Genomic DNA, 27,071 nt, shown 5'->3' on the forward strand with positions numbered 1-27,071 from the left:
GGCGCAGGGTTGTGGCAGGCCGCGCGTGTGTGTATGTGTGCCTCCACCCCCCCCCTGCATATAAATGTAAACAGTGCCCTCGCGCTGTGGGCGGAGCTGGGCCGCCTCTAACGCGCCGGGATTGGCCTTGCTGCCTTATTTTTTATTGGCGACGGGGAGGGCTTTCTCTCCCCTTCGCCCGGAGAGGCAGTCAGAGCGCGAGGCTGCTGCTGTCGCTTGGCTGGCTGGCTGTTTTGTCCGCGCGGCCAGAGGCCAGCTCGCTCTGAAACGCGCGCGGAGCGTGTAGTTCCCAGCCGCCCTCGGTGCCCGGGGAAGGTCCGGATTGCCTCTGATGATTCAGAAGCCCTAACGCGTAAGTAGGGCCGGGAGAGGGGGGGGCGGGGGGCGGGATTGGGGGCCGGGGTATCTTGGTGTGCGCCCGTGTCTCCACCCTCTCTTCTGGTTATCCCCTCCCCCTTTGCGTGTCTCTTTCTGGCTCTGTTATTCTCCTGCCTTGCACTCGCGCTCCCTTTGTTGGGCTCTCGTTGGGAAGAGACCTGTCTTTCGCGGCGCCGACCGCAGCTCTCCCCCGGTGTCGTTCGACAGCGAGGGAGGGGCTTTCCAGAGGCGAATGAAGTGACTTGGCCTTGTAATTGGATTTCTTTTCAAGTCCCGGCGCGGGGCTGTTTTCCCCTCCCTCGCCTCTGCCCGACTTCCCGCACCATCACCTTTTTTGTTCCCTGCTTGTGATGGTTTCCCCAACTTGGTGGTGGATGCTTGGCTTGCGTTGGCCCTTTCTTCAACCTGTTGTTGCTTGCGTGTGCGCCTAGTCCAGTCGCGGGACACAGGCGTTTGAACGAAAGTAAATAAAGGTGAGTTAGAGTGCGGTAGGTGGGTGGGAGGCTACTGTTTCTTCTTGCCTTGCGGCTGGAGTGACCTGTCGCGCTCCGTTTCTCGCTCACGCCTTTTTGCTCTTGATTTCGCCGCCCGCTCAACAGCATCTCATTAAAAAAGAGTGCGGTTTTTCGAAAGGTGCCGAAGTGAAACGTTCTTCCCTGCGTGTAGTATAGAGGAGGATTTGGTCATGGCCGTAAAAGGATGAGGGGAGGTGGAGTGAACGGAGGAGCACTTTGCAGTGTACAAACTATTGTGACGCACTTTTACAACTGATTGCTCTTGCCAAACCTTCCAGACTTGCTGTGATCAGCATATTCGATAGAACAATGGAGCGAGAGCCTGGCCGACTTCCCCGTCCTGCACAATCACCACATCGACTCCTCACTTAACATTTCAACACTGTATCTGATCCTCCTGTCTAGAACTTGGAGGGCCAGAGGGTGGGGATCCCGAGTTAAATGTTTCAACCCCCTCTCCTTTTTAAAGGAAAGCCAGTTGGTTCTTCTGCCCCCCCCCCTCAAAAGATCAGAATTGGAATATTGCTTAGCAGGCCCCCAGGTTTTGTCTTAGAAACTTTGTTGCTGTTTTCTTTTCAACAAGCTTTTTTCGCCCTGGGTTGGATACAGCAAAACACCTTTACCAGTTACTGGGTTTTATTTTACTTAAAAGTTTGACACACAGGGAATTAGATTAATTAATTAAGATTAATTAATGGGGGAATGTAAAATGCCATGGGATTTGCATTGCCAATGTTCTGGTAGTGATTTCTCTGTACTGCAAGTCATCACTGTTATCAAGTTTGAATGAACTTTATGTGTAATTTGAGTTGTTTTTCTCTCTTTTTTTTCCCTTATTTCTTCCAGGGTTGGGGGGAAAAGAAAGACCAAATGGCAAAACAATCTTCTGATTTAAATTCTGAGTGTGATAGAGAAGGTGGACAATTGCAGCCTGCTGAAAGGCCAGCTCAGCCTCATCACCTTCGGCCTGGGGCCCCTACCTCCTTACAAACTGAACACCAAGGTAATCATTTGGGTGAGCGGGACAGTTCATCACCCAGTAGCCCTCAGGGACCACTGGCACCACCCTCCAGTCCCAGTCCATTTGCTACCAGATCCCCGTTGTTCATGTTTGTAAGAAGATCCCCACTGCTGTCCAGATCCTCCAGTGGGTATTTCTCTTTTGACATCGACAGGAGTCCTGCACCTATGAATTGTGACAAAGCTACACAGACTCCGAGCCCCCCGTGTCAAGCCATCAATCATTATCTAAGCGCAATGGGTAAGCAAGAGCATGGTAAGAAGCTTTTACACTCATATTCGAAACAGTCAACGCTTCCTACTCCCTTTTGAATCCTGTATTTGTGGTTTGGAACTTAAGTCTCAAGAAATCAATTTGTCTTGTGTATTACTAGAACTCTAGTTCAGGGGGACCTGTAATGGTTAACAGGTTGGATTGAGGACATCCAGGTTCAAATCCCTACCCAGCCTTCAAGCTCACTGGGTGATCTTGATCTCATTATTATCTTTCAGCTTAAGCTTACTTTACAGGCATAAAAGTAGGGGAAATAAAAAAGAGAACATGAAGGTTTCCGAAGGAAAGGCAGGGTACAAATGTAATAAATAAATTCTAGGCAGCGTTTGAAAATTTTGTGGTTAACCCTCTCATATGATAAATAGGGATAATAGTACCAACCAATTCATGAGGTTGTTTGTAAAGATCACTAGATAATATATGTGAAATGTTTTGGCTCTTCTACATAAATATGCAAACAAAATGAAGGTGGTAATAATGAAAATTTAAAAAGATGTGTTTTCATAGCAATAACCTTTTGTAATATAGAAAAAAACAGGCAGAAAGTCCAAATGAACCAGAAATTGCCTTATAGCTTGTTGAAAATGTAATTGTGCCCTTTTGTTTGGGTAGTGTTGTTAATGTTTGTGGCTGTTGGAAGAAGTAAGACCTAAATTGCATTACTGCATGTAAACATTTGTATTGTGAGTGTTTGAAAATGATACATAGTAGGAGTAGAATGGACGTGTTGATCAAGGATTGGGACCATGGTGCACCAGGAGGTGACTTTAAATCTTTATTCCTTTATTACAAGTGAAGATCACAGTTTCAAGTGGTTATTAGCCCCAGGAAGGGAGTTTCCATTGATGCCAAAAAGCACTTCCATCTTGGGGTAGATAGCTTTGGGTGTCAGTGCTATTATCCAGAGTAGGCCTCCTGGGCCTGTTCACTCCATTAGTGAAAACTAGAAGAAATGGTAAGCAGTATGTATAGTTTGGCCCTAAGATGAGGATTATAACCAAAATATCTAATGAGCTTCTTGGTCCTTTCTTTGCATCATTTGGGAGCACAGGAGGACAATCTCTGAAATATGAGGTGCCTTATTTCCATGTACAGAGATTTTGAATTCCATTCAGTTCCACTGAGTTTCCTCTATGCTAGTCCAATGGATTTGCTTTAGTCAAAATGGGCTTTATTTGGTTTCTGAGTGAACAACTGGTTTTCAGAACAATTTTTGTATAGTTGGGTAGAGGTGTATGGAGTAACTGAGTTCTAAAATTTGTTCTACTGCAGTAGTGTTTCTTTTAAATATGCAGTGATCAAGAGCTCTGTCTTTATTTTTTTCTATCTCCTGCAAAAAAAAAAGGTGGGGGGGCTTCAGATAACTGTTTGGTCATTTCCCTACAATATAAGGTTCCTGAATATGATGCTGAACCAAATTGCTGCTTTAAGCTGCACCGAACTTTCCTCTCCGTTTTAAAGAAATAAATCGGTTATATTTTTTTCTAAAATGAAAATGTTTTAAGTTTTTTTGCTAAGTATCTTTAAGTCATGTAATTGCAGCCTCCCACAAGGTACCCACACTCTTCTAGGAGAAAATGCATATTTGTTATGATGGTTATCTATATCCAGCCCAATGTTCTTTTAAGAAGAGACCTTGTCTAATGAAAAATATAAAGCTAATGCCAATTAGGTGTTTTTGCAAATTGATTCAGGTATGTTCTACTTGGTTCCTACTTGGGATATGTATGCATGAGGTACACATATAGTGCATCCTGTTCCCTGTACTTCAGCATGGCTGATTTCCTGCTTTGAGTGCAGTGTTCATATAGCACTAAACCAGGAGTAAGAGAAGCTACTTCGCATAGACATCCACTTAAGCCGCTATACTCCTTTTTAAAGTGGTTTTAGGCATCTTAGCCTTATATTGCCAGCATGTTTACCTTCCAGTTTTTACCATGGAAACTGAAGGTACTTCCTGAAAATCCCACCAATCAGAATGTAGAGAGGAAAAAAATCCCTTGGTTCTTAAATAGACTCTTTGCTGTGATATTTAAACTCTGTTAGGGCTTAATTTGCCTGGCATAGCTGGAAAAATAGAGTACTGAATGCATCTCAGGAAATCTGTACAGCCTATTGATTAGGTGGTAGACCGTGATAATATATATCAAAACAAAAAACAATATGTAAACTGTAAAATAAGTCATTTTTTGGATTGAGATAAAATGTATGGGGAACAGTTGCTACCTTTAATGATAGAGGCTTTGTAGCATTTTTAAAATATTGCTTTTTCTGGCGTGGAGATGCAGTAATGGGGGAAGTTGCACTTACTGAATCTCTGCCTACAGCTGTTAAAACAGAGGAGCTTTGTTTGGGGAGGGACAGCAACACTAGTAAAGAATGAAGTTAACAAGTAGAAAAGGGGCATTACTGAGTATTTTCAGCAGCCTGCCTATGTTGGATTGGTTAGGCCAATCTACCCAAAATGATTCAACTCCTGTTTTATTTCATTTGTTGCCCTCTTCTCAGGAGTTGGGACTTTGTCCACTAATATGAGAAAATAACAAGATGTCAAAACTGTTTAACAGAAGAAAATTGAACATAACAATTTAAATTCTGCTATTAAATGAAATTATATCAAAAATATTCATGTGGAAGATAGATTTATCAGACCTCTCAAGGAGAAAAACCCAATTTTAGAGCAGCTCTCAAAGATGCTATCTTATGTTCTTGTTGCTTAGATGATGTAGCTATTCTTCAGTTTTGCTCATGTACAGAAAAGGATACATATATGGAGGCTGGTCGGGAATTATTTTTCATTACCACAGAAACTAGGTCAAATAATGGGTATAAGTTGTAGATACTTAACTTTTGTTTTAATATAAGGAAAAGCTTTCTGATGGTAAAATCTGTATTACTGTGGAATAGTCTACTTACAGAGTTGTGGGTTCCTGATCCCTGGATGAACCACTTCTCATGGATGCTTTAGTTGGTTTTCCACCAAATTACAGAGGGTTGGGCTACATGATCCCTTTGAGCTCCACAGTTCTGTGATTCCGCTGTACAGATGTGCTCAGTTTCTGTTTAATGGTGATAATGAAAAATGATCTTACACATTTTACAGATGCTAATGTTGTTAAGTTCAATAGGATGTATGCTATGGATAGTGTACACAGTGTTTGTAGATTAAGTTTATTTTCTGAGTTGAAGAGTTTGGCATTCTTGGTAAGTTATGCTACTGCTCTAGGACAACATAAGCTAGCTTCAGAGAACTGTTAGGGAAATATGAGGACTTCTGTGATGTCACACCCACCTTCTGCAGATATTCTAGAAATAATATAGAACAAAATTAGTGTTTGTTAAAGTTCAGCAGACCAGCAAATTGGTTTGCTATCAATATATGATTTATAGATTATATAAGACCTAAATGGTATTTGTTTGTAGTCTGTGGATGGATCCTGGCAATCAACAATTATTTTTTAAATTGATGTTTTAGTTCTCAGAGTTTCTTTAAAAATGAATATGGGGAAATGATTTTTGAAAACATTATCTGAGGGATAATTGCATATTTTTATGACGTCCAAAAGCAGGTTGTAGATAATTTCAAACTAATGATTACTATAGTCTATAATACAGAGCAAGTACAACATAGAAACTTGCTGCAATTTGGAATTCCTAAGGATGAAACAAACATGGCTAAAACATGCAAACTCACCATAGCCTAGTGATTTGTGAAAATTGTCAAGTCTTCCAGTTTGGTTTTCTAAAACCACAAAGGAGATAGCTTGGAAGTACAAAATGACAGATCTTTGTTTTTGCTCTTGTTCTAGCTTTTATATGATCACTTTGAGCCAGTTCTTAGGATTCCTTCTCTGCCTTTAAGTCTATAACTTGATTTTTTGTTGCTTTAATACTAAGGTTTTTGAAAGTTATCTGTGCTAGTTTTTTTGCAGCAAAACCCACAAAAGACTTGTGATACTTTAAACACTGTTTATTGTTTGGCACCTATGTATGACAGATCATGCAGAATGAACCATTTAGAATTAACTAGGCAGGTTAGGTACGCACCTTCTTTCACTTAAGAAACAGATTATGAATTTTAATCATGTTCATTTATGATGAGTGTAAATAAAGCAAAGATTTTATGCTTATTGTATCATTTTACATTTCTGAATGTCATATTTTTCTTGCAGCTTCAGGCAAAGTTTACATCTGAGTTTAAAATGATGAAGGGGGGAGTTTTCTGCATTGTGCAGTTTATATAACCCTTTCTTCATATTTCAGGTAAAACTGATCTTATGTTTGAATTGTTTTAAATATAAACACATTGCTTTCCTATTTTTTGTAGGAAACAGTGTTTCACAATCATGATACTATTTGAGATACATATATACTATGAGTTGGTTGCATACTGAAAAGTCATTTTAAGCGATACAATTAAGAATAAGCGCCATAGATTAAAAAACTGCACAGTTTTGCTGAAAGTGTAAGTTAATTGAAACAAGGACGTTTTCTCTTCTTTATATTGCTGCCTGGTTTGTTTGTTTTTTGAAACGATTGCAAGTTTTACAAGCTCACCAAGAAGAATGCCTGCTTTCAACAGAAAAAGCAATCTTCAGGTATCTTCACATCAAGATGACGTATTGTTTAATGCCAAATTATACTAATATCCAGCACTTCCTATGTGATGAAAAAGGGAGAAGATATCTTTTTAAAAAAAGCTATGAGATGCACACTATTACATGTTCTTACTTCTGTAGATTGCCTAAATGATTTCTAGAGAGTACAGATTATATTCTCCAGAAAACTGGCACCTAACTTTTTTTATTATACCAGTGCCCTGATAGACACGAAATACGTCGTTTTCTTTTGTGTGTTTATTCATTCCAGCATTCAGTTCTGTGAACACCCTTGATCAGTAGCAAAAGTATTGGCATAGATTTCAGGTTAGTGAGAAATTACACCTAAATGGTTTTTGCATTATAGATAACCCTTATGTAGTATATGCTTTTCTTCTTGTATTTCTGCCTTTATAAAAAAAAAAAATCCTTTTCACAGTTAGAAACAACTGCTTCTGGCTTGAACGGGTTATGGCTTGCATAAGGAAAGTTGTGGCAGGGTTTTCCTTTTTCTTTCCTGGGATGATGCTGCTACACTTCCTGAAATTCACTAGAGGTCCTTCTGACTCCAGTCCAGCCTGTGCTGACAATTGGAAGCACAAATTTACTTGCTTTGCGGGTAGCTAAATTACCTCTGTGCTAAGTCTCAGTTTCTTGAATTGTCCTGTAGAGCAAAAAAAGGAGGAGAAAGAGTAAAAGAAAAAGTGGGTAACTTATTTTTCCTGTTTGTCTCGGCTGATACAATATTAACCCATAGAAAAACAATACAATAGGATTTGTACTAAGATTTTCATCCGGTAAAGAACGTGATGCTCCAGTTTTGCAAGTTTTTGGAATGATTGGTGGTGCGTATGAGTTAGATGCTTAATAATGGCTTGAAAAATGAGATAAAATCTTGGAAATGAACAAAAATTATAGTCATATTTAGCATTTGTGTTTGTATTACAGAAATCTACCTGTAGTTATGGTTTGTACAATGTAATTTTCAAATTCAGTATCATAATTAGCCATTTGCTACGCTGACAGTGTTACAAGGTAAAATATTTTGAACATTCCAGCCTACATTCAAAATTTGAATAGATCGAAGAGTTTAATACTCCCAATGCTTTTATATGATGATTAATGTGAAATGAAGTGTATGTGACCATCCCTGTAATAAAAGAATCCTTATAAAGAACCAAAAGAACAATATTTGAAAAAAATATTTGTCTGGTTATAATTTTAACCTCTTTGTGTTATCTTCATATTTGTAATATAGAATCTGCTTCAAATAGTGCTGTAGAAATGTTAACTCCTACTGCTCTATCAGAAATCATGAGCTTTTAGTTGTATTTCCTGGATTTTCAATATATTGTTGAGTACATTTCCAGAATTAGATACAGTAACATTTAAGAAGAGGAGAAACGTAAGCAAAAAAATCTTTTTTGTATTTTTTTCAGAGCCGTTGAAGGCCGGGGCAAGCTGTTGTATGAGCATTTTGTTTTCTTAAAACATTGATTCATTCATGATATTGTTCATCTTATTCATCTCTTGAAAATAGACTACTTTATGATAATGTGTTGATGTATTCTAAGAATTTTATCTCTTAGTCCTATATAGTGTAAAAGGCTTTCTGGTATAGTCTAGTTTCATATTAGTACTATGGTTTTCATACTATGTTTAAAATGATGAGTCAAACATGTTTAAAAGAACATTTTTATATTTAGTTCTCTGTGTTTCTAAATCACTCCACCGTATTTTTTGGCTCTCGTGTGATTTAAACACTTTTTGGTTGAGTGAAACTATTTCTCAGTTTCCAGATAGGGACTTTAAACCAAAAATTGCACAGCAGTCATGGTAATGTAGTGTTAGCTTCTGCAAATATTATTAAATAATTACTGATTTTCTATGTCCCCTGCACTTTGATTTAAGTATATTTCTGAGATTAAACTGATGTAAATAACCTGTAAGTGTTGGTAAAATCAAGTATGCAATTCATTCTAAAAGCATGAAGAGTTTGGCTGCATTTCTCAGATTACTGTGGCATCAAGTTCCAGCAGCTGTTCAGTGTGTTGCCTCAAATTAATGTGACTGTTTGCCCATATGTGTATAGCAATTCAGTGTGCTAAGAATGTTGGAGGATTCCTGGCCTCTGTCTTCCCCAAGTTACCTGCATACCTGCATCCATTGTCTTTTTTGTTATGTTCTTAATCTGATTGAGATTTATGTATTTGTATTATTCGTTATCTTGTAATTTGAAAGATTGGTTATAACGGATAAAGTGTTGAAATATTTTGTAAGCTTAGCACTTTTTATTGCACAAATAAGTTTTCTGAGCTTATATTGGTAGTGTCTGGTGTGCATGGAACAGCTGTGCTTCTCTGCAGCAGCAGCTTTGTTTTTTTGAGGAGGGGAGGAAACCAAACACTTCTTTTTTAAAAAAAATATCATATGTGGAATCCTCATTTCTTTTCCACTATAATAGTACCATTATATCAGTGAAATCCTAAGCTACTATCAAAATACAATATGAATGTTCCCAAGTCTCCTAAATTGCTGTCTTAGAGTATGTATGTTCCAACTGCAGCATGGCGTTAATGTTTTTTTTTTTGTCATGACTGCAGTGTTTCACAGCTTTTAAGTGAGATGATTATGTCCTGTCTTCTGCATTTCTCTTGTGTGAGATTGGAAGTATTTCAGAAGTATTTCAAGGGCCATTTCCTGATCCTTCCAGGAAATTCCTCACTTGCTGACATCTTTCCCCTTTGGAGGAAAGAGGAAGGCACAGGTGTATCAGCTATCTTGACTTGATACTGATCAATAAAAAAGACATGTGGGAAGTGGAAGTGGCAAGAACTTTGGGAGAAAGTGGCTGTGTAATGCTGAAAGACTTGATTTTAAGGGAAACTAAAACTGAGCATAGTTACATACCTTACCACCCAGAGTCCCCCATTGGGGGAGATGGGCGGTGATACAAATTTAATAAATAATAAATAATCTTAGGATTCAAAGGGTGGATTTTAGTAAACTCTAGACAATGATAACTAATACCCCACGACAGGAAAAGCCGTTGGGAAAATGGCTGTTCTTAACAAATATTAAAAGCACAAGTGCAAACAGTTACAGTGAGGAAGAAAAATGGAAGACAGAAAAATAAGCTAATATGATCTCACCAAAAGCTTTGTGCAGATTTGGGAACAAATAATGGTACATGTAGGAAATGGAATGAGGGTCAGGTCACAAAGGAAGAGTACAGATGGGTAGCCGGCATGCATCAGAGTGGTAGAGGCGCGTCAGGGAAGCAAAAACTCAGAATGAGTTAAGTTTAGTGAAGGATGCTAAGAATAACAAAAAGGGTTTCTTCAGATATGTTCAAAAGAAAAAGAAAAGAAGCAGTATACCAGCTACTCAATGAAGATGGTAAACAGATAGCAAAGAAACAGCAGGACTACTCAATTTCTATCTCAGTTCAAGCTTTTCTAACAACAACAACAACAACAACAAACCCCTATGTATTCCACTATGAATTGTAAAGGGCTAGTTGAAGGGGGAGAACTGAAGCTTGCGCTGAATAAAAACACGGTGAATGATATCTCCTTACTTTGAATGACATTAAAGCTCTAAGACTAGATGAATTGAATTGGCTGATGGTCTGGCTGAACTCTTATGAGTTTTAGAGACCCTGTAGTGATGATGTGTCAGGTGACTGGAGAACAGCAAATGTCCCTGTTTTCAAAAAGGGGGAAAAGATCCCGCTAACTATAGACAAGTTAGCCTGGCATTGACACCTGAGAAAATCTGGAGCAGATCATAAAGAAATAGATGTATAAACAGCTTGAAAATATTGAGGATATTATCAGGTCAGTATGGATTTGTCAAGAACAAACTTGCCAGACAAATTTAATTTGAACTTTTGATTGAGTAACTTCCTTAATAAATGGAAATGCTGCAGGCATAATATACCTTGACTTTAGGAAAGGATTTGATGAAGTGTCCTATAACTTGGAAGCTAGTTAAGTGTAGGTTGTATGGTATAACAATGAAATGGATATATAACTGGCTGGAAAATTAAACTTAATGCTCATAAATGGTTCTTCATCAAATTGGAGAGAGATGTTAAGTAGGGTACCAGAAGAATCAGTCCTGGGTTCTCAACTCTTCATATATTTTCATAAATGATTTTGATGAAGAGGTGGATGGAATGCTTATCAGATTTGTCAATAATGGAAAATTGGGTGGGATAGCTAATAGTCTAGAAAATAGAATAAAATTCAATCTATTTTTAAGAAACAGAATGAAATTTAACAGAGACAAAGACAAAGTTATTCACTTAAGTTTAAACATTCAGATGCATGAGTATAGGATGGGCAATACCTGGCTTTGTATTAGTATTTGCAAAAAGATCTTGGAATAATAGCTGTTTGCAAAGTGACTACAAGTCAGCAGAGTTGCAATGCAATTTTAAGCTGCCAGTGGAAATAGCTGGAACTGGAAACTGAGTCCTATGAAGAAAGGCTGAAGGAGCTAGGTATGTTTTGCCCTGAGAAAAGATGACTGAGCTGGATACCTTAAAGGATGTCACATAAAAAGTCTGGACCTGTTCTCTGTCATTCCAGGATTCAGTTTGTAGAATAATGGATTTAAGTTACAGGAACACAGATTTCAGTTGAATGTTAGAGAAAATGCCCTAACAGTAAGAGTTTTATAGAGACACCAGCTACATGTTTAACAAGATGAACAAATGATGATTGCAAGAATTCTTGATGTTATGTGTAGCTGCTGCTGTGCACAGGTTTATATATTATACAGTGCAAATGTTTTTAATTCAAGATACTCTGCACAAAAGTGATTTAGAGATTGGCAGATCAGGGAGAGATTATTGCTAATGGAGAAGATAACCTAGAAATAACCCCTTTTAGTTTTGCTTGGCAGAATGGTATGTTAGATGGATGTTTTCATATTTCCTGTGCAAAATCTATTAAAATTAACCAGAATTATACTGAGGCATTTATTACAGTGACAATTTTTATGAGAGTTTGATTATCTCTGTTGGAGATGTAGACATATTTCAAGCTGTTTGATTGTGGTTATCTTGAAGACTAGCAAGAAGAATGTCTTACATAATAGAACAGAGATATATGTAGTGCATGATGGACATCTTTACAGTAATGATTGCATTTTTTTCAATGAGGCACTGTGACATCACATCCATTGTTTAAATATAGTATCAGCTGTTTGTATTTTGAATGGATATTAAGTATGAATTGAAAATGTATCTCTATTTTGCATAACTAAATGACTTGACACTCCTAATCTTTTTGATCTTGCAGTCCCACAGAAAGTCCTATATGAAAACCTCAAATTGATTTCATGGTTAACCACATGAAACATTTATATTAATTTCTTGACTTGCAGAAACTGTCATTTAGAATCAATTAAAGCTTTTTATACCTTTGTAGTCCCATAGGTCCCATTATATGTTTATATGATTTTGGTAGCTAGTTGAACAGTTCTGCTTTTGTCTGCTTATGTGAAACAAACATCTTGTCAAGTAATATACAAAGCTTAAGCAGGTGGCTCACAATCTCTGTTCCTCAGGTCCTGGTATATTTTGATTTCTGTGTAATATGCAGAAACCTCACTTCATAATTGAGGAAAGAGTAAATTTTTGCCTTTTTTTATAATAACTTCACTGATTAGTTTTTGCAAAAGTCTAATGAAGCAATCTACATTGTTCTTACTCTTTAAAACTGCATAGTTTCCCAGAGGAACTATATTGATAGCTTCCAGTTGGTATGCACGTGGTAAAAACCATCTTTTGGGTAGCTGCATACAGCAGATTCTGTGTAGAGTACATACATTTTCTGTTGCAGAAATTACTTTTTAAGAAAATTTTTAAATTTAATTTTTAGGAAATTTGTTCTCTTCGAAGAGTCCCCCTTCTTACTGAAATTAAGTGCTACATTATTAAGTGCAAAGTGATACTAATTCCTTGTTCTAATGAGTAGCACTTAATTTCAGTAAGAAGGGGGACTCTTCGAAGAGAACAAATTTCCTAAAAATTAAATTTAAAAATTTTCTTAAAAAGTAATTTCTGCAACAGAAAATGTATGTACTCTACACAGAATCTGCTGTATCTACATAGAATCCGCTAGTTTGATTTCATCCAGAAACCTCTTGGCTGCTTATAAACAGATCATGGAATGACATTTTTGAAGCTATGCTTTATTTCTCAGACTGCTGAGGCACCTATTCCTATACACATTCCCACTGGCAGAAATCGTACTATTATTCTTGGCCAAGATTGCTTTAAGATTTGATTCTGCTCTAATTTCTGCTTTGCCAATTTTCTGCCTCAGGCATCAAAATATTTTGGCTGGCACTAGATGTCACGTACGTAACTTGAATACTACATTGGGTGTTGGAATTTGCTTGAGTGACATTTATAGTTTGGGATTTTCCTAGACATAGCTCTGTACTACCAGGGAATGTACCAGTGGAAATGATATATTTGGATTAGATTTGGGAGGAACTATTTTTATATGTTTGATTAACTCAAATGCAAGTTGAGAGACAGAAAACACCAAATAGGATTGTTCTTAATGAAGTAATCCTGTGATGGTTTCATTAAAAAGGTGGGGAGGGGGGTATAAAGGGTATGCTGAAATAAAGCATGATTTAATGCTTTCTCCCCCACTTAAACATAATACGTTGGCTAAGCATCATAATGGGAAGTATGAGTTTGTATATGTTGGTATATTTTGTCAATGTCTGGAGTGCTACTGTTTAAAGAAAATTTTTAAAAGTTTGTGTAACATTCAGCTTGTTTCAGTAATATGGCTTTGGTTATAATGCATGCTGAAACAAAAGCTGTTAAGACATTCAGTGCCCTTTCACTTAAGTGCCTATTCTCTGTGCACTTTCATTCAAGTCTTTTGTTTCAGTGTGATGTTTAAGAATGGATCAGCCAACATCTCTTCCGTGTTGGGTAGAGAGGGTATTTGTTTGGCGAGTGGCTAGTGCAACTGAATAGATTCAGAACTTGGAAAGATGACAGAATACCCTGAAGTAGTTCAAGGAATACAAATATTTCACAGGTGTCCCACAGGGAAGGCAAAGAGGATCAGACTCAGAAAAACAGCACTGTGGTGTTGTGATGCAAGCCCCATCCTTTTCTACATACTGTAGGTTGTGATCTTGCATGAATAGCCAAAAGGGGCAGAGATTGCAGCACTGATACTAGTTTTGTCATTATGACAAAAGCAGCCAAATCTTGCAGACACTGCAAAATGCTACTTTGTTTTGTCATTTCCATTCCTCCACTGTTGAAAATTTTGAGAATTCTATTGATTTCTACAATGGTATAATTAGTATAGGATTACCTGTACAGGTGTGATGATCAAATTAGAGTGAAATAGCTTAATTTTAGGCAGGAAAAGATGGCATTGTTATATAATTGTGGAAAACTTATCTTCCAGTATACTATAGTAAGATGAATTTAGCTACCTCTCCTTTAAAATGATTGAAAGATTAGGAATTGAGTCAACCAGTATTGCAAGACGTCTGCTTACTAAGCTGAAATTCATTCAACAAATCACTAAAATTGAGCCTGATATAAACTCTTATTTTGAAACTTGATGTAGTCTTTCTCCACTATAATGTGAAAACAATACATTTGTAGACCAATGAAACATTAGTTTGGCTCTGAAATAAATTTTCCACCCAGTTTGGAGCCAGGCACATTTGCTTAATATTTTCACTGCTCTGCTAGTGATTGTTGTGAGATTGGGAGTTATGTATATTCCCTTATGATCCTTTCAAAGATTTTAATGCCAGGTTTGTGGAATAATTTGTGTAAGAAGGGCTGTTATACTTGCTTATATTCGCCATTCATTTTTGTTGGCGGAAGAAGTTAGACCAGCATCATAGAACTAAGAAGTGTTCAAAGGCATAAATTTTCAAAGGCATGGGCATCTGAAGGATACAGGGAGCAAATAACATGATGTGTAAATGCATCAGAGGTCCATCACTGAGACTTGTTATGGACACTGCAGCTGAATGGTAATCTTATCAGGACTTCTACAGTGGCAAAACTGTGTTGGTAGACTTGTATGCCCATTGACACATATGCTGGCAATTGCCAGGCAGTATTTTCCTTCCCCTTCATATGTAATGACAAACAATTAGCTACCAAACAGTGTTTTTGTAGGTAAGATATAGATGTTTTTGTACATAGTTGTAATGGTATGTGGGAATGACCTTGGGAGACTAGGTCCAGAGACACAGGCTAGACAGCATAGTCTGCAGCTGTGTAGTGGGCGGGGCAAAAGGCTCAGAAGAGACCTTCCCTAATTTCTTGGGGTGTAAGGGTGATAGGGAGAATTGTACTTCCAGACTTGCAAGATTCTGTTAATATAGCGTTAAAATAAAGTAGAATTAACTCATCTGATTGTGTTTCCTCTCTGGTCTACTTGGTAAGGCGGACTGTACTTCAAAAATGAACCAAGAGCTTGATGTGTGGAACATTCTCTATTAGCGTAAATGATAGTCTTCTGATGTGATAGAAACCGCGCGGCGGGGTGAGCTCCCGTTGCTCGTCCCAGCTCCTGCTTACCTAGCAGTTCGAAAACATGCAAATGTGAGTAGATCAATAGGTACCGCTTCGGTGGGAAGGTAACGGCGTTCCGAGTCGTCATGCTGGCCACATGACCCGGAAGTGTCCTATGGACAACGCTGGCTCCAAGGCTTAGAAACGGAGATGAGCACCGCCCCCTAGAGTCGGACTCGACTGGACTTTACGTCAAGGGAAACCTTTACCTTTACCTTTACTTTCATTTAAAGATCCCCTTGTTATTTCTTAGATATCTATGTAAGAACATATACACTTCTCAAAACAATTGTTTTGAATTGATTTGCCTCTTGTATATCATTGGCTAAGTTCACATATGGTGTACATCATTGACTAGATTCATATATAATACCCATAAAGCATAGTTTACAGACAGTAGTAGCCAGATTCCTATACAGGTAGTCCTTGTTTAGGGACTGCCTTGGACAGCCACCATTCAGTTACAAAGGTGATGAAAAAGTAACTCTGCAACCAATGCCTACATTTATGACCTTTGCAGCATCTCTCTTTCAGTCACATGTTCACCATTACAGTCAGCCAGTACACATTGTCTTGTGCCTGACCTGTTTTTTTTCCTTTTTCCCCTCTTTGCAGAGTGGAGAGATCGCCTAAACAAGCAATCTCTTCCTGAGCTGCCTTTCTCCACAGCGCAACCCGTCCCTAAAAAGTGCTAACCACAAGTTAACAAGCTTAGCTCTGTGACCTTAATTAGTTGATTAGAATCCTCAGGCCAGCTGGCACTGCTGCCTGGCACTAACAAGACTCTAATCAGTTTCATACTAAAGGCTTTTGGTTGCCTCCTAAATGGCTCCTGTCTCACAGCCACAAGTGTGCTAGGTGGACAGCCAGTGCTAGAGCATTACTTTGGATGAGTAATCCGCATTGTGGGCCTGCTTACTTTCTTGTAATCTCTTCCTCTCCAATGAATGTAAATACAAACATTTAATTTCCTTCTTGCTAATTATCCCAGTGCCAGGGTAAGCATTCCAAAGGGTGGGGGAGTGGAAGAAAAGAGCTATAAGATTTGTCCTTTTACCTGGCTTCCTCATGAGTCAAGTTCTGGAAATCTTCCCCGCTATTTGGGCTCACCTGGCCTTTAGGGGTCGTATCCCTCTGACACTATAAAGCAAAGGAAAGCTGAAGTAAAATAGTAAGCACAGTTGTGGTCATGTGATTATCACTTAGTGACCACTTTGTTTAATGACTTAGTTGCTGAAATCAATTGCATTGCATTAAGCCAAAAACAAGGACCACAGTAGTGTGATGTATGAACCTAGGCAGTGTTGAAATGCAGTTTTAAATTATTGTCATACATTTTTTATCCATCCATATTCTGCATTTTTCCAAAGAATTTTCAACTGCTATGTTATTGGAGAAACAGAGGAAGGGGAGATACAGCAGAATATATGGGGAGGAATAAGCAGTTATTTCAGTGATGCATCTTGGACTTAGTTAGCAGCTGAGTTGTAATTAGGCATAGGAATCAGGGTATTGTGCCAAACACTTCATGGAAAAGGTGAGGAACAAAACAAATATCTCTCTCTCTCTCTCTCTCTCTCTCTCTCTCTCACACACACACACAAATAAATAAATAAATAAATAAATAAAATTTTTGGTGGTTTGCTTCAGCATCTATTTGTGAACAAGTTACTTGAGTCTACATGCTTGAAATATATCTTTCCTTACACTCAACATTTCTCAAAGAGAAAAAGTAATAGTCCCAAAGGGCAATCCTCAAGACTACACTGCCCCCCTTTTTTGTTTTGAATAAATGTATTCAGTGTATCTGTGAGTAGATAGAACAGTATACTGCTTGAGCTGAAATACTGCTTGGCATCTTCTAAAGTAAATTTACTTGAGAGTGGAAAGCAGCACATTCCTTGACCTTTGAAAAGAGTACATTTAAACATAGTTTGGAAGACAGCTGTAAACCAGGTTCTAAACATCTCATAGTTTGCTAATAATGTGAAACTGTAACAAATCCTAGCTGGTTTGCTTGTATATTTGTGCAAGGAATGAAGTTTAGCACATACTAGTATTTTGGTTTATGTGATATGCGGCCCTTTAACAGCATCCGTACAATGTTGGGCTTGTATGCGAAACTGTTCTTCAGATTTTGCTTGGTTACAGAGCCTGGAGTAAATAATTCTCTAATGTTTAATCCAGAGATGATGTTAATATGTGCTGTTTGAAAATTGTCAGAGAAATGACAGAATACTGCTTCACTGGTAGAAGTGCTACTGATTTCTGACTGGCAAGGGAAGTGGGATATAAATCATAATGGCATCAGAATGCTCCATGCTATAGGCTCACCTTTTTTGCTTTAAACATTGTTTTTGGGGAGATAATCCTCCATTATTTCTGTTCTCTTTTTACCTGTCTAATTGTAAGAGGGTTTTTGTGATTCTCTATGTAGTTCTATTTTACTAGTACTTTGGAGTTTGATTTCCCATGTAGCTGTTGGAGCAGTCTTGGATTGTTCGGAAAAGAGTTTGTTACTAACGGAGTGGGAAGTATCTGAAAGCCCATAGTGGCCATGGATATAGCTTTGCTTTGCACAATCTACTACTACTATAGGCAGAAAATACAATTTAACACTGTAGATTCAGTTGATATAATGAACAAAAGAATTCAGAATTTGATGACATGATAGCTTCAGTATAAAAAATAATCACAGATATCACTATGATGTCTTTAGTGCAAATTATTTTCCCCCTCTATCTTTATTAAATTACTATTATAGTTTGAAGAGAAATAAGTAGTAAAATCCTTTGAAGTATGGGCATTGTGGGGAATGGATGTGGAAAACATTTTGGAAATGTAAAAAAAAAATTGTGTTGTTTTGATCCAGCTTCCAGATGGCAGTCACGGCCAATACCTGAGGATATGCAGCCAGAAATATGGATTGCACAGGAATTACGACGCATTGGAGATGAATTTAATGCTTCCTACTGTCCAAGAAGGGTAACTTTCAACTTTTTAAAAAAATTATTTTGCTTATTTCAATGATGTAGCTCTGTCTACTTAAACAGAGGACAGGGGAAAGCAAATGTTATGTAAGTATTTCAGCCATTTTCTAAAATACCGCCCTCTTACTCAACTATATCTGATTTCTAAAAAGCTGAAACCTGATAGCAAATTTGTTTATTAGCATATTTACATTTCAAGGCACCCACAACAGTTTAAACACTAGACCTCTGCTCCAGACCGCTCTGCTACTAATTAAAGCAGCCATGTCCTTTTCAGGCTGCAGTGGTGACCTGAAAAAAGACACTGCTGCTTTAAAGCAAAAGGATCTGCTTTCAGGCTCACATGGATCCTGAAAAAGGATATGGCTGTTTTATGTAGGCCTGTATAAAGTTCTGTGTCAATTACTACAGCAAAGATAGACAGAATATTCTCACAATCTGTATCAGCTGATTGTAATTATACTGTGTGTTATATTAATGTTGTATGCACATATGAACCATTGGTACATATACAGGATATAACTTACTGAACTCTGAACTGGTTGAAATTTTTGCCAGTGTATACTGCACAATTGTTATATATTCCTGCCTACACAATTTATTTTAGAACCAGTATAAAGAGCTACATCCTTGGTATTTAATTTCACTTCCCTCCTCCAGTACTCTTAACTTCGCATTTACTCAGCTGTTGTAAGAACTGCTTTTAATGCTAGGAGCATACCAAGGAGATTAGCTTAGCAATGGGAACTGACTTTTGTTTTTGCTGGGAATTGAGGGTTAAACCTAGTAGCATTAGATTTGGTAAGAGGTCATGTAGAATTCAGCTCAAGCTACTGGGCCAGGTGAGGTAAGAGAAAATTAGGGTTTAGAGCCCAGGACCAAGCTTGATTTCCTTAAACGGAACTTTGGGAACGGAGTAGCTATTACAGTCTGGGGAAATAGAAGCAAATTTAAAATAAGTGGTGGGTTTTTTAAAATAAGTGACACAACGTCCTTTGGGTAATGAGATAGTGTTTTAGTTTTATCCCAGTTCTTGAATTTTTGAAATGTTACAAGGTACATCCTTTTTAAAAAGCACTGAAAACCTAATCTTATTGTGAAGCTGCTATTGTTGTTGTTGTTGTTGTTGTTATTCAATCCGTTCAGTCGTGTCCAATTCTCCGAGACTGCCTGGACAAGTCCCTGCAGTTTTCTTGGCAAGTTTTTTTCAGAAGTGGTTTGCCATTTGCAGAGGAGGATGTTGACCCTTTCCCTGGGCTGTGTGTTTTCAGGGTCCCCTAGATGTTTTTCTACTCATGAAAGAAAGCCTATGAGGATTTTTTCTCCTTTGGGTGGAAAAATAGCTAGAGAATCACCACTTCTCTTTATCCATTGCAGTGATCAAATTCACAGCTCTCCTTGGCAGCCTTTTCCTATGATTGGGTGTACATAGCTAATGGCCACTGATAGCCTTATCTGTGAATGTTCCTAATTCCTGTTTTAAGCCATTGAAGTCAGTGGTTGTCATGTGTTGAAGGAGCGAACCCCACAGTGTAATTCTATTTTCTGTGATTACTAATTCTATAATGTATGGGATATTTTGGTGTGCTTTGTACCTGTAGTGCAAGGGAGAAACAAGGAAATGGAGCTTTCTTTGACAGCAAAACACCAAATTTGGTAGCATCTTAAAAGGCTTAATCAATTAAATTATCACATAAATATTTATAAATTACATCCACCATCTGATGAATGAAATAAATTCCTATGAACTTGAAAGTCCGTAAGGTTGGGGTATGTTTGGAAACAGTGAGAACAGACAGGATTGTTCTGGCAGCTGAGAGACATAGATGCACAATAGTTTAAATATGGACAATAAAAAGTAGTGTTGTGTCCGTGTTAGTCCCATGGAAAAAAAAGAATAGTGTGACCATGATACAATTAATGTTACCAGTACACTGTAGATTCAGCAGTGTGAAGGCTATGTGTTTCTGTTTTAAGGGGACAAAAAACACTCTGGTCTTCTATAGGCTTGTGCAAGTGGCTGTGCTTAGTCTCATGGAAGTCAGGAATAATGCACCTTAGCTCACCAAGGCATCGCACCTTATTTCCAAGTTCTCTTGTGGTGCATACTGAACATGCCAGAGGAAACCTCAGAAGCAGTGTAAAATAAATGTGGCTCTGAAATACTTTTAAATAAAAATGGTAATATGTACTCTGAGATACAATATTCAGCTCAGAGTTTTGAAATTGCATGCGCCCACTCCTCCTTTTTCTCTCTAAAATTCTGAACAGACAGTAGATGGAGTCCAAGCATGGAACATGTTGTTTTCTTCCAGCAACTTCTGTTCACATGATGGTTGAGTTTTAGTAAGCTTTCACTGTATTTTTGATTAGGGAGGGAAACAGGGCACCAAAGGAAATACTTGAAATGGAAGATACTTTTGTGTTTTACTTTTTCTATGGCAATACTCTAACAGCAGCCTTGTATTAAGAAATTAAGCACAAAATGCTTTTTCTGGCATGGAGATAAAATGATACAAAAAGCTTGAGTTGCTCAACATCAGTAAACCTCATTACAATTAAAGGGAGAAAAAAATGGCAATTCTGACCAGTAAAATGACAAATAAAAGTATGTTTGGCTTTCAGAAACAAAACAGAGATATTATCTTGACGATTGACACATACATTGCATGTCATTGTAAGGCTCCTTGTTGGTTCTTGGTGCATTTGGTAAATGGAGTAGCTTATGGATCATAATTCTGTGTAATTAAGGGTATGCTGATAATTCGAATTGTTTTAAGAGTAATGGGAATCAAATAATAAATAATAGTTCGATGAATTGTGCTATTGTATAGGAAATTTGCATTGTATGTGGCAAATTTGGATAGGGTAGAACCTCTGTGTTGTTTTTGGTCATACAGAAATAGATCCATTTTGGAGTTCAATATGCCCAATTTGATATTGCCCAGTTACAAATAGCAGTTGTAGTTTGATTCCTTCTGCTGAAATGGAAACAACTTTCAAAATATATAAAAGCTGGGATTTCTTTTCTTTTGTGTATGTAATATATGTGTGTCTTAAATGTACATATAAACTGTTAATTTCCCAGTATACTTTAAATGCCCTTTCCATTTCTATGGCATCCGTCCTGTCCTTGTTTCCCTTGATATGGTGTGCGTCTTTGGCCTTCAGCTCAGGTTGGCAGACCTAATGCCCTTACTTAGAAGTTCACATATTGTTACCACAAACTGATCTGTGATAGCAACTTTGACAGACTCCTCTACAGTGTATTTGAAGCAATCATAGGTTGACTATTTAAAGTGAATGCATGGGAAGGGGGAAGGAGACATTTGCACAGGAAAGATGGTGGCGGGCTTGTGATGCTGAATCTTCTGCCCTGTCTGCTCCTCCTTGAGGGACGAGCAGCCAAAGGGCAGGAAGGAAGGAGGGTTGAAGGCGTTAAGCTTCCCTCCTTTGACTGCCCATGTTTGCATTGCTGGTCAAACTTGCACCAGTGGTGTACCAATATTTTCCAGGCTGCTGTTTTCAGCCTAGGAAATATTTCCTCAATACTGTTTTGCTTCTCATTAGCTATTTGTTTTGGCTAAACTTCTTTGGCTGTTTTATATTTAGCTCCTTCCGGTTTTTCACGCCTTTATTTTGGACGATGTAGCTTTCTTGTTCAGCTGGCAAAGCATCACACACCTGATTTGTCGTACACGAAAATAACGTGCAGAAGGGTGTTCTGTAATGAAATGTTATTATGATGAGTCATTTGGTTTATACATGAATTGGGTTTTAGACAGTTTTTGGTTTCCTCATTCATATCTGGAAACTTGAGTAGAATGTACAGCTAAATGTTACAACTGATAACAATAGTAAATTCACAGGAGACTTCAGAAAGAGCAAGTGGCTGTCAAGGTCTGTTTTTGTTTCCTATGCACCTGCTTCCCTGGATTGAACTTGCAGATTGTTTTGATTTGGGTATTTCTTCATTTCACTGTTGTGCCAATGCAGGCACTTGCATTACATCAAGCTTGTGGAAGTGACCAATGCAGAGAAGTTAACCCTTAGAAACTGCTTAGCTGAGGAACTGATCTCCACATGGAGTCTCCTAAGGCATCAGTAAAGCTCATGTTGTAGTGATCTTGGCAAAAGCAGCACTGTTCTCAAGACATACTATATAATACAAGAAACGTATACTTGACGTTGCTCAGTGTTCCCAAAATATAGTTGTACAGAGGGTCAAACTTACATGACAGACAGATGGTTCTAGGAGAGAGATTAGATTTCAACTGACATGGTTTCATTAGAATTTACACCTTGGTCTATTGTGCAGTAGCCACATTTTCGTGTCCATCTTATTCTAGCTGCCTACTTCAGCTCAGTTATGTATTTTGGCCCCTTTTTGCCACTTGCTTTTACTTCAGTTCAGTCCTCAATCCCGTCACTCTGTTATTTAAAGCAATCGAAATATTTTAAAAGGTGTGGCTAGCTGAGGCCTTCTACTTAGTCTGGACCAACATTTGAAGCACACCCCTAAGATGAAAGGTCATATGCATCTAAGTATTCAAACATCAAGATTTACTTGCTGTTTTGAATGAAATTGCCTTTAAGCTTAAAATAGAATCTGTGCCCTGGCCTCTGCTTTGCTGTGTTGTAGTCACATAACAAACATTTATGAAGGGTCACAACATCTACCAACATGCCTTTGTGTAGGGAAGAGGTTTGGGTGGATTTTTTAAACATTTGAGTGCAGTCTCTCTTTAAAATTGAGCACTCTGTATTGTAGTCTCTCTGACTTAATCAAGCAAATTAGCTGTGCTGCTTTTTCTAGAGTTGATGGTGAATTACTTGTAACAAGACAAGAGAGAGTATCCTTTTATCTCCAATCTTAAACTTTGGCTTCTAAGATAAATTTATCTGAGGCCAGTTCCCTAGTTGTTTTAAGGGCTCCAAACAACTTTGATTCTGTTATTTATATACCTGACTTCTCCCCCACATGTATTTCTTTTGTGGATATTTAGGGAAAACATGAGAAGCTTTACTGTATTTAATATTTTTAGAATACAGGTTATGGACAAGCTAAGGTGGACAATTTTTTTCATTAAACTGAAAAAAGCTACTATATGCAAAACACACTCCTAGACCTGGTGAACTTTAACAAGACTCTGGCTGAAGAAAAAAACAGAGTACAGATAAATAATCTCTTACATCGCAGTCATTTGACTTACCTTTATTTTGTAAGTAGCTACAATTTCCACTACAGAAATAGTGTCTTGGGATTTGTAGAAGGGAGAGCATACCTTTCTTTGTGCATTTAATTATGCATCCCATAGGCACACCCCAGAAATGTCTCTCTTGTATCCTTCCCTCTCCTTTGAAAGGGTAGCAAGAGTGCCATTTTTTGTGGTTTCCCATGTGCTTAACCACAATTAACAATGGGGAAAAACATAACCCCTGGAACCTATCCATTCTTTCTATTATGATTGATAATCCAGTTAAGTTTGTAACTCCTTTAAACGTCAATCCAAAACAGGCCTTTAAAATTTTGAAAGTATATTTGTGAAAGGTTAATTGTGGAACAACCTTGCACATCTAAGATAAAAATCACAAGCTGTTGTTAAAATGCCCTTACAGGAATTGCAGGCATGAAACTTATTTCCTCTCATCTTGTTATGTAGAGATGGAAGGGAAGTGCCATAGCCTTGCCAGAATCCCATTATGTCAGGTGGATCAGGCAAGAGCTTTGCTGCTGCTGTCCTTCCCTTGCTTGGTTTTTAGAAATGTCAGAAATGTTATATCTTTGCTTGGCTTGAAAACTGAAGGAAGATGTAAACAGTTCAGATGTAGGTGAGCTGCACCATCTGGCTTTTTCCAGCTAAAGCAAAGGCAACTGCAGTGCTGCAAGACTCTGGCTGGGATAGGACAAAGAAATGACTATAGGCAGCAAGCCAATTCCTTTTAACCTTAATCTGAATTAAGTGTAGTTATAATTATTTCCCACATATTTACTAAGTTCCCAGTTTTGTAGTAGCCTTTGGAGGAACTCTCAAATTGTGCATCTCTGTTATAAAATAATTTATCTTCTTGCCAGACTCAAGATCTTTGAAACAGATTTATGACTGCATTTGACATAATAGGCTTTACTACATGAAAGCTTATACCACAATAAATCTGCTAGTCTAAGGTATCCCAAGATACTTCTTGTGCGTATGTGCTATAGTTGGTCTTCTGAGACTTTTTGGTGTTTGTTTGATGCAAATGAATGAAAACCTCTATTGCATGTGCTCATTGTATGTATGGATTTAATTACTTTAAAACAACCTTTTCTAAAATGAGTTGAAAGAGAAATAACTGGCATGATTGTCCCTGGATTATCTTCCTTATTTCATCAAAATGAGCCTTGTGGAAGTTGAAGTCAGGCAGCACACTAGTGTGCCTGTCCTTCTTTGCCTTACATGGCTGCATCTTTCCTAATGTACTGCATGTATTTATACTCCCAAAAAAAAAAAAGTGAGTATTTATACAGGTGGAGTCACTTGAGAATAATTTGGAGGTTCACTAGTTCATTAGCTCTGGCACAGATTGCCAATAGTTTTATTTAGGTTCCTGGCATACATTACACCAAATCACTGGTTTCTCAGATAAATTATAGCTACCAGATTTCATCCTTTGGGAACCTCTGTAACATTTTCAAGAGTCAACAATTTAGACAATGACATGATTATGCTCCGAGAATACCATCCTGGTTTTGGCGTCTCTTGTTTCCCCCCCCCCCTTCTGTGTGCTCTACCAGATCACATAAATTATATACCATTTGTTTCTGGTAACAAACCTCACATTAAGCAGCACAGAACAAGATTAAATATAGTGACAGTTGCTCCAAACATAGTGTTAAAGTTACGATGCATTCACAAGACTTTCTTCTGCCTTTATTTCTAGCCAAATTATGGATTTAGAGTCTATATAGAGTCTTCACCTAGAAGGTGGAATGTCAAAAAATTTCCATACATAGGAAAAATTAGGCTGTCCATAGAAGTTGTTTTTCTTTGTTAAGATCTTGTCCCACAGGAATTTTAGAGCATGTTAGATGAGCCTGTGTTCTGGACACATTAGTAGAGGGAACCCATTTGAATGAATCCGCTTTAGTGTGTGTGAAAGTGTGATTGAGGCAGACAGCCGGGACATTGAGCAGTGTCAGAAAATGGATATAGGGAAAAAGAATTAGGTAGACATACAGAATTCTATGACTTAATCATTTTTTTCCAGGTTTTGTTGAATGTCCCCAAGTAATTTTGCATCACGTTAATGAAGCATACTCCATATGTACCTTAAATAAAAAGGTAATGAAATACATGTCTCCCAAAGGATGAGTTTAGGATTGAGATATAATACTGCTTCTTACACTCCAACTTTTCTATTCATATTCTGTTTTGAATATGAGGTATACATAATTTAGGTCAAGGATTAATAATCTCTTCCAACACACACTCTATGCCATTAGCCATTTGGAAACTTCTGTTTTTGCAGCACGTAACCCCTGAGCACTAGATGGGTTATTATTATTTATTTTTCTCATCTCATTAAGTGGAGATAGTAGAAAATGTCTGTCTTTGGTAGCGTACTTGAAGCAACTCATTCATAAATGGCAACTTTATTTGATTTGTAGCCCATAAACAACACATGCCCTTCCTTTGTCTTATACCAGCTGAGTCAGGCTATTTGCCCATCCAGTCCTACTCAGACTTGCAGAGGCTCTAGAGGGATTTAGGCAGAGTGTGACTTTCTACAAGCAACACCCTGCCATTGAGTTCTGGTCTCCTCCTTTGAAATGTAATTCTGATCTACATAGATTTATACTGAGCCATGAGCTAGCAATTGTATGCTTAATTTTTTTTAAAAAAAAGTGGTGAGGACTGCCTGCTAAGGAAAAGAGAATTTGAAGCAAGAGAGAACATGTTTTCTTGTTTACATTATTTATTAAAAAACAAATGATAGAAGGTTTTCATGAATTAATCAAGAGAAGGTAATTTTCATGCAAATACTTATTGACTTAGCAATCTCATTAAAGCTTGCCATCATACACACTTGTTCCTTTTCAGATGTAAAGATGCAATTATAGGCCTTATTGCAATAGAAAAACCAACTGCTTTGTTACAATCCCAGTTCTACCCACTTTTGTTGCATCTGCAACTGCCTTATGGGCCAGCTTAACTCCTCTACCATTTGTGCTTTGCTAAAGCTACCCAAAGCACTTAATGTGTTCCTCAGATGGCCTATACATTTGATCATCTTTACTGCCTGAAATGAAAGCTCCTTGTTTTAAAATAACCTGTTATTTCTTCTTTCAGGGTTTATTGGATTACCAGGGAGTAAATCATCAGATCATAATTTTGCGCCTCTTGCATTACATCGTCCGCTTCATATGGAGAATGCAGTGACTAGTGCTTCAAGATGCCATGAAGATTGTTTACTTGGTTCTAGCAACAAAGCCCATGAACAATCTCTCTGGATGCAGCTAACCTTCCTGACTTTAAGTGTCATCCAACAAATTAAAGGAGCAGGAGGACTCCATATTAAAGAATTAATAAATTGTGATGGATTTTTGGAAATGGATCATCATCTTTTTTTTAGAAGCAAGATTTCATGTGAGAGTAGAGCTGACATCATGTTGTTGTTGAAACTTTTTTTTAAAAAAAACTGTGCTATATAAAGCTTTCAAGAAAA

The 27,071-nt window shown here is 37.8% G+C and overlaps 1 protein-coding gene across 3 annotated transcripts; it reads left to right on the forward strand.

The window, feature by feature from the left end:
* The first annotated feature begins 202 nt into the window (after positions 1-202).
* Positions 203-26,916, forward strand: BCL2L11 (BCL2 like 11). Of its 3 annotated transcripts, none has more exons than XM_063302158.1 (4): positions 203-352; positions 1,740-2,169; positions 18,245-18,357; positions 26,696-26,916. In XM_063302158.1, the coding sequence occupies exons 2-4, from the start codon at positions 1,764-1,766 to the stop codon at positions 26,783-26,785; spliced, it is 609 nt and encodes a 202-aa protein (XP_063158228.1). In that variant the 5' UTR covers positions 203-352; positions 1,740-1,763; the 3' UTR covers positions 26,786-26,916. The 3 variants fall into 3 exon arrangements, with proteins under 3 accessions (XP_063158228.1, XP_063158245.1, XP_063158236.1); XM_063302175.1 differs by having other exon boundaries at positions 1,740-2,154; XM_063302166.1 differs by lacking the exon at positions 203-352 and adding an exon at positions 602-851.
* The last annotated feature ends 155 nt before the right edge of the window (positions 26,917-27,071 follow it).

This window comes from Candoia aspera, chromosome 1 (assembly GCF_035149785.1).
Source record: "Candoia aspera isolate rCanAsp1 chromosome 1, rCanAsp1.hap2, whole genome shotgun sequence".
Lineage (NCBI taxonomy): Eukaryota > Metazoa > Chordata > Lepidosauria > Squamata > Boidae > Candoia > Candoia aspera.

Excerpts from the sequence above, each read along its gene's own strand:
- BCL2L11 (XM_063302158.1), top strand. The coding sequence starts at position 1,764 with ATGGCAAAACAATCTTCTGATTTAAATTCTGAGTGTGATAGAGAAGGT. Across the intron at positions 2,170-18,244 it reads AATGGGTAAGCAAGAGCATG|CTTCCAGATGGCAGTCACGG; the intron begins GTAAGAAGCTTT and ends GTTTTGATCCAG. Across the intron at positions 18,358-26,695 it reads CTTCCTACTGTCCAAGAAGG|GGTTTATTGGATTACCAGGG; the intron begins GTAACTTTCAAC and ends TTCTTCTTTCAG.